The sequence below is a fragment of the Myotis davidii genome, unplaced genomic scaffold (assembly GCF_000327345.1).
Source record: "Myotis davidii unplaced genomic scaffold, ASM32734v1 scaffold149, whole genome shotgun sequence".
In the NCBI taxonomy this organism is placed as follows: domain Eukaryota; kingdom Metazoa; phylum Chordata; class Mammalia; order Chiroptera; family Vespertilionidae; genus Myotis; species Myotis davidii.
This window is the reverse complement of record NW_006352194.1, coordinates 2,340,155-2,348,040: the sequence shown is the minus strand read 5'-3', so window position 1 is coordinate 2,348,040 and position 7,886 is coordinate 2,340,155. Positions and strand designations below refer to the sequence as shown.

Here is a 7,886-nt window from a genome sequence, read left to right as displayed (position 1 = left end):
CTTCGCATTTTTTTAAATTTGGCAATCTAAGGGGAAAGAGGTCAGTGCAAGCTTTAAAAATTCTTGTGGCGCCCGGCCGATGTGTCTCAGTGGTTAAGCATCGACCTATGAACCAGGAGGTCACGGTTCGATTCCCAGTCAGGGCTGCTCTGGTTGCCACCTCGATCCCTAGCAGGAGGCAGCCGATCCATGATTCTCTCATCATTGATGTTCCTATCTTTCTCTCTCCTTCTCTCTTCCTCTCTGAAATCAATAAAAATATATTTAAAAAAAATTATTGTGGCACACTGGTTCAAAATCGCTGAGGGAGAGGGTTGCATGAAATTAGAGCTTTACGGAATGGCAGCTGGACGTGATATTAAAGGTCATTTGAGAGTGCTTGGTCAAGTTACTTCACCTCTTTGAGCCTCAGTTTTCTCATCTGAATAATGGGGATAGTACATGCATGCCATGCAGGGTTGAGGGAAGGATTAGATGAGCTAAGCTGGTTAAGCATACAGTCAGAGCTTGCTTGGCCCATTTGTGAGAGCTCAGGAAATGTAGCAACTATTGCTGTTATTAAGCATAATGAGATGAGCCAGTGTAGAGCCGCAGGACCAGTGCTTGGCACATACCAGTAGCTGACACTCAGGAAAGGTAATTACTACTGCTATTGAGGACCCGGTTCAACCTCCTGATCGCAGCACAAGAAAATAAGGCCCAGGAGCCAGTGGCTTGGCTCAGATCATGCAGAAAAGAGGGGAGAGCAGCTTGCCAGCGGGGCCCAACGGTGTTTTACGCATTTTACACAGACTATCTGGTTTAGTTCTCACAACGACCCTGGGTGGGTGCTATTCTTACGATAATTCTACAGATAGGAAAACTGAGGCACAGAGGAGTTTTGACACTGGCCACAGCCCGGCCTGTGTGGTTCAGTGGTTGCGTGTCAACCTTTGATCCAGGAGGTCACGGTGCGATTCCCGGTAAGGGCACAGGCCCGGGTTGTGGGCTTGATCCCCAGTGTGGGGCAAGCAGCCGATCAATGACTCTTTTTCATCATTGATGTTCCTATCTCTTGCTCCCTCTCCCTTCCTCTCTGAAATCAATAATATATATTTTTTTAAAAAGAAACTTGCCTCAGCTGGCAGAGCCAGAATTTATACCTAGAGGACCAGCTTTGAAGCCTGTGCCTTTAACTAAAACACTATCTTCCCTTTAGTTTTGTCATCTGTTAAATGGGAAAAATACTCACACCACCTTTGTCAGGCCGCCAGAATCCAGTGGTATAGTGCACAGACTCACTCTGAACCGGAAAGACTATTTTATCAACAAACACCCACTGCTTTTACACGTGTATAAATGCCTGGAGAGAGATCTTGAAGGAATCCATCCCCAACCTCCCCCCCTTTTTTTCCCCCCCCCCCCCCCCCATTGGAGGTTATCTCTGGTTTGGGAGAGTTTTACTTTTAAAGATTATAAACAACTTAAAAAAAAGCAAAAGAAAAAAAGCATGGCTTTGAGTTTAGACAGTTTTATTTGACTCCAGCTCTATCATTCCCTATTAGGTAAACCATATTAAGCTGCCAGTATTTGGCCATTTTGATGTATAAAAATAGCAGTTTACATGTTTCAACTTCACAGTCATGTGGCCTTGTAGGTTGCTTACTTCCCTCATCAGCTGAATATTGGCAAAGTGCTTGGCACACTGCCTGGCACACGGAGAACACTCACAACCAGAACTCTCCAAAGTGTCAAAAAGCCCCTTCAATTTACATTTAAACTCACTTCCATTGCAGAAAGCACGCCTAGGGTCTTGCCCATGGGGCTTGGGTGGGTGTTGATGTTCCCAGACCCATCTGACAACACTGGGATGGAGGAGACCCCTGAGGACCACCATGCAATCTGGGGATGTGGGGAGAGGGTGAGAAGTGGGCATTCAGGAGGATTCAGCTTCCTGCACCTTCTTCTCCAACATGAGGGAGGGGTGCAGGCAATGTCTCATTCTCCTGTTTGCATCCTCTTAGGAACGGGGGTGGGATGGAGGTGGGAGGGGGGCATTTTGTAGCGGGGATCATCCTGGGATGGTTCAGATTCCTTCAGAAGCCAAGCAGAAAACCATGTGTGGGAAGGGTGCAGTGCCTACTTGGGAGTGGTGAGGCCTGTAGCCACTGGGCACTGCACACACCACTGTAGATATTCAAATTCAATATTTTGTTAAACACTGCTGTTAAAAAACCATACATGCCATTTGCAGCAACACTATATGCACAGGATTCAGACTTATTGAAAATTTCATGAATAGGGAGACCCTTCAATTTCCTCCCATTCTGTATAATAAAAGGCTAATATGCAAATTGTCCCCTTGGGAGTTTGACCTACCTGGAGTTCGGCTGCTCGCTATGATGTGCAGTGACCACCAGGGGGCGGCGCAGAATGAAGGAAGGCCCCGGCCAGCAGCAGGGGGAAGGAAGGCCCCGATCAGCTCTGATCGCCATCCTGACCTAGGGACCCTCCCCATGTACGAATTTTGTGCACCGGGCCTCTAGTTTTATAGAAAGAGACTAGGGAAAGCCTGTGACTTCCTCAAGGCACACAGCAGGCCAGCAGGTACGGTGCCCTTCCACCAGGCTAGGCCATCTCTTGTTCTTGTTTGCCCCACCTCCCTAAGGGACCTTAGTAAGCCCCTTGCCCTCTTTGGGCCTCAGTTTCCCTATCTGTAACACCTGGGAGTTGGACTTGATATTCTCTAAAGACCTCGCTGCTCTGGGATATTCAGAGGAGGGGATCAGTATGGAGGAGCACAGGGTGAGGGGAGGAGGGTAACCAAGATTAGGGCAGAGGTGGGGCCCTAAATGTGAGAAGGATCAGGCATAGCAGCCACCGCTGCTGGGTACAGGAGTCCCTCCCCCCCTAAGGCCCCAACACTGTCCCTGAGGGGAGGTGTGCTTCAGCCAGGGGGATGGGATTAGGGTGGCAGTTTCTGGGAGCTGTTGACAGAGCCCATTCACCCGACACTGGTCAGTAAATAACATGATTTCAGGCCCCCTCTTTCCTCACCCCCTGCTCCCTCCCCTTTCCTCTCCCAGGCCACTAGGCCCACACCTGCTCCTCCCACATCTCACTGCCTGGACCCCCTTCAAGGCTGGGTCCCAGCTCCAGGTGTCCTCATTGGCGCCAGCCTCCACCTCTCAGAGCCCGTGCTGCACCTGCATCAGCCGCTGGTCTGATAAGCTAATGACGCTAAGGTGTTCCTGGCTGATAAGGAATTTATGTGCTCCAGGGGCCCCAGTGACTGGGCGCCCGAAGGGAATTTCACCATCTAAGGCAGGCCTTCCGCAGATGTTTACAAAAGTCCCAGGAGTCTGAGATGAGGCAATAATTAGTATTGTGGTAACAGCAGGCACATACACGGTGCCCTCCGCATACCAGCTTCTGTTCCAAGCGCCTGACAGCCTTAACTGGCAACAACCTCACACAGTAGGCATTACATATTATCATCCCCATTTTACAGATGGGGAAAGGGAGCACAGAGATGCCAAGGTCACACAGCTAGCAAACAGCGGTGGGAGATCTGAATCCCGGCTATCCGGGCATAACCACTACACCATCCTGCCTCGCCATAGAGCGTATCAAGTGTAATGGTGAAGAGGGTGGGCCTCTGAGTGAGGTTGTTCGAGTTCACAGCTTGGCTCTGCCTCTGTGTCCCAGCCTTCTAATCTGTAAAATGGGTATGAAAACAATGGTGCCTGATCAGAGGTTTGCTGTGAACATTGAACTCTCTGGTTAGCATTGGAAATCACTCCGCTTAGCACTGGATGCATGGTAAGTACTAGTACTTATTACCCCATGCCTGCCACTTGTTAGCTGTGTGACTTTGGGTAAGACTGTACCCCCCAAACCCCCTTTGGGCCCGGATGCCCCAGTGATCCTGGCTGCTGTGTTCCCACCCACCCTTGCCCCTCCTTCTGGCCTGTTGATACGGCAGCACCATCAGCTCTGATGCCAGGACCTCCTTCTGCCCTCAGACTGTGGGCTTGGCCTCCACACTGTGTTCTCCACTGCTGATTGGGAAGACTGTTGCAGCCCCGACTGGGACCACCCATGGAGCCGCATCCTGCCTTCCCCTCCCCACAGACTCTATCCCACCCTCATCCCTGCAGCAGAGAAAAGGAGAGTTCCCAACCAGAGGAGCAGCCAAAGCTAAGATGTGGAAGGTTTTGGGGTTGTTCCCGTGTCACTGGCAAAGCCCTCTTGTCTTTCAGTAGCTCTTCCTCCTGCTTCTGAGGAGTACAGGGGGAGGACCTGGGTGGTAGTCACAGTGCAGGGCCCAGGCTGCACCCCCACGCCCACCCCCAATTTGGCAGTCTTAGAGCAGGCTCTGTGTGACAGATTGTTACAGTAATGCCTCCGATGAATCATGCCTTTTAATGTAGATCCCTCCCAACCTGGGCTGGGCCTTGTGATTTGCTTTGGCAAATGAGACATTAGTAAACATGATACAGGCAGAGTCTTGAAAAGTTCCTGCACATTGGGGCTTGCCCTCTGTTACTGCAGTAACTCTTCTGCTGCCATGTGAAGAATTCCGGGCTTGTCTGCTGGCAGCACACGGGCTAGCTGCCAACTAGCTAGCTCTCTGACATGTGAATGAGGCCCTCTGAGGCTATCTGCTCAGGTAATCCTCCAGGCTGGAGTTACATGAGTGACCTCAGGTGAAACCAGCAGAAGAACCTCACTGCTGAGCCTAGCCCCAGGTGCTCAACCATAGGATCGTGATCATGAGCAAATTAAATGGTTGCTATTTTAAGCCACTAAGTTTGGGAGTGGTTTGTTCTGCAGCAATAGATAACTGATACACTCTGCCTTTCTTAATTATCTCATAGGCACCGCAACTCCAAGCCTAAAATGAACATATCCTTATCCATTTGCCCCCACAATCTGCCCTTCCCCTTGCTTGTCATCTATGGAACTAGCACCTCCATCTGCCAAACCACACATCTGAAGCCATCTTTGACAACTCCATTTTCACCAAGTGCAGCTGATCTTACTACCTCCTAAATATCTCTCAAATCTGACTCTGCTTCTCCTTCTCTTCCCTTGCCCATGGGCCTCATCACAGGTTATCCAGACCAGTTGTCATCAGAGCAGGGAACACACCTCGGGAGATGCTCCATAGAGGCCGGAGGAAGATATTAGCACCTCCAGTTTTACTTAATTTTACTTATTTATTATTTAGTTAGTTAATCCTCACCTGAGGATATTTTTTCCTTTTTTATTTTATTTTTTAGAAAGAGTGGAAAGGGGAAGGGAGGGTGGGAGAGAGAGAGAAAACATTCGTATGAGAAACATTGGTTGCCCCCCGGCCAGGACTGAGAATGAACCTGAAATACACACAGTGATTCCTGCTTGGCTCTCCGCCTTCCATTTGCACATGATTAACTCCTGCGGAGCCTCCCCGACCTGGCTGGGTAGTCATCTTCCCGCCCGGTTGTGGGCCCTCCTCTGTGTGTCTATATAAAGTAGGTGTCTGAGGACATTTTATATCCATGTTAGCAGCACAGCATAGGGGTGAAGACCCTGGAGCCATTCAATGAAGTTGGAACACCGGCCCCAATGCCTATTGGTTATATGAGAAGTGACTCAACCTGGTATAAAATGGGGTCATGAAGAATAATGGCTAAGTGCATGCAAACTAAAACCAAGCTGCCCAATTTTTTTTTTTTTTTTGGATTTTACTTTATGACTTTAATGAGGCCTCATAGAATTCCCAGGAGGACAGTGTCTATTACAGTATTTATAGTATTGTCGTGTGAAGGCAAATATTCTGTTACTTCAATAGGATTGGCTTAATTGGATTATCATGGCGTGTTTTTGTTGTTGTTGTTGTTGTTGACATAAATATATCCCAAGAGGGAACACTTCCTATTACCTCCCTTACTACCACCATAGTTCACGGCACAACTCCTCTCCCCTCCTAACTTGTCTCCTGTTGAGGTCCAGCCCCAGCAGATCCAGGGGTTCCCAAAGGTGGGGGCGGAGTTGGCCAAGAAGGAATGACACAGAGACAGCGTTCATGTGATCATCATAGCCAGGTTCTGTCTAGGATCTCCAGCCAAGTTCTGTCCAAGCTGCCCAAATTTAAATGTGCTGTGCTATCGCTAGCTGAGTGACCTTGGGCAAATGACTCCATAGGAAAACAGAGATCGTGAGAGTGCCTATCTCCTGGGGTTATTGTGAGGCGTCAGTGAAAGCATTTAGAATAGTGCCTGGTATATAGTAAGAGCTCAATAAATATCAACTCTCATCAGCATGTGCCTGGATCCCACACTGGTTGTAATAGAGGGATGAATGAATGAATGAATGAATGAATGCATTGAATGACACTGTATTGGACTGAGAAGAATGAAAGTAAATGGAAATGAATTAGAACTGTGCCCAGGCCTCGTTTGCCTGTAAGGGCCCCCTGGGCCAGCCCATTAAGCGGTGGAGGGGCTTCCCTCTCTAAGCCATCTCTTTGTCCTACTTTCCACGGCTGGGGGCCTCGGAGTACCTTCCCTCTGCTTCCAGTGAAGTAGTCATTTGGCATCACTGAGGAACAAGCAAGGACTCCACCAGACTCAGGGGTCAGCTCTGTCTCAGGAACCTCACAAGGAGATCTGTCCATTATCATGAGACGCTTGAGAACTCATCTCAATTTTTGTGAAAAACAAAAGCCACACCACGGTGGACACCTGTCTTGTGGACACCTGCGTTGCTCTCACCATCATCTGTAAGTATTTTTAGCTGTATATAAAATAACAAGCATCCTACACTACCTTAGGCTTTGGATTTGCTCACAGAATGCAGACTTTTCAGCCTCAAAGTGAGAAGAGGGCTGGGGATGGAGAAGGGGCAATAGACTAAAGCTTCCAAAAGGTGGTTGATACAGAAACGAGCACGAGGGACCTCGAAAAGATAACAAAACCCCAAAACCCAACAATGTGAAATTCTGCTGGTAAGGAGAGAGAAGTGGGGGGAAGCCGAGAATGATGAAGACTACTTGTCAAAGGGAATTCTGGGAACACAGAAGCGGAGGCTCCTCACTCTGTTCTGAGAAATCAAGGCAGGCTTCCTGGAAGAGGTGATGCCTACACTGGTCCTAAAAGAGAGCCTACGTTGTGAGCTGCATCTTTGTGCAACCTGTGGAACAAGATCAGAGAACCCCTTTCCTTGGAGACTTGGTGGAAAGGACCATTTAGGCTCCTGGAGGACCACAGACCTCCTTTGCCCCCGCCCCTATTTGCCTCTGTGACCCCTCTCCCCCCGTGGGCACTCACCTCCATGAGTCACCCCAATCTTCTTCGGGTCCTTTGAGGAGCTGTCATAGTTGGCGAAAAAGAAGAAGATGACAATGAGAGCCGCCTCCAGTATTAAGGTCCACAGGGGCAGGCAGCCCCGCATAGACCGTGGGTACTTAGAGCCCATCCTGGGTGCGTCTCTGTGCGTGGTTCTGCGGGCACCGGCATTACCCCTCTGTCCCCACACCCCTTTGAGGGAGTGATGGGGAGCCACCCGCCAGAAGCCTTATCTCGGGCTGCAAGGCTGGCTCTGCTGGCCTGTCCATGAAGTTAACATGGGAGCAGAGAAACTATGACAGGGAGGGGGAGGAAATGCATGTATTCCAACAGTCATTCATTTATTCACTCAACAGGTAGTTGCTGCATTCCTACTAAGGGCAGACGATGTGCTCAGTTTAAAAGGGGGCATTCATTCACTCGGCCCCCAACCATAAGAATCCTCCTTTATTTATTTCTTTACTTTATCCTCACCATAGTCCTGCAAGAAAGGCAGAGAATGGATCAACAATCCCGTTTTACAAATGAGGAAACTAAGGCTCAGAGGAGGCTTTAGATTGGCAAAATTGTACTTTA

At 49.2% G+C, this 7,886-nt stretch overlaps 1 protein-coding gene across 3 annotated transcripts in view; it reads right to left on the bottom strand.

Moving 5' to 3' along the window:
* Positions 1-7,554, bottom strand: part of LOC102764143 (RH-like protein) — a 34,792-nt gene extending 27,238 nt beyond the window's left edge. Inside the window, exon 1 of one of the 3 annotated variants that reach the window (XM_015557287.1) lies at positions 7,293-7,554. In XM_015557287.1, coding sequence (XP_015412773.1) covers positions 7,293-7,440 — 148 coding nt within the window. In that variant the 5' untranslated portion in view covers positions 7,441-7,554. The remainder of the gene's footprint in view (positions 1-7,292) is intronic. The other 2 variants (XM_015557288.1, XM_015557286.1) reach the window with 2 other exon arrangements.
* Between the last annotated feature and the right edge of the window lie 332 nt (positions 7,555-7,886).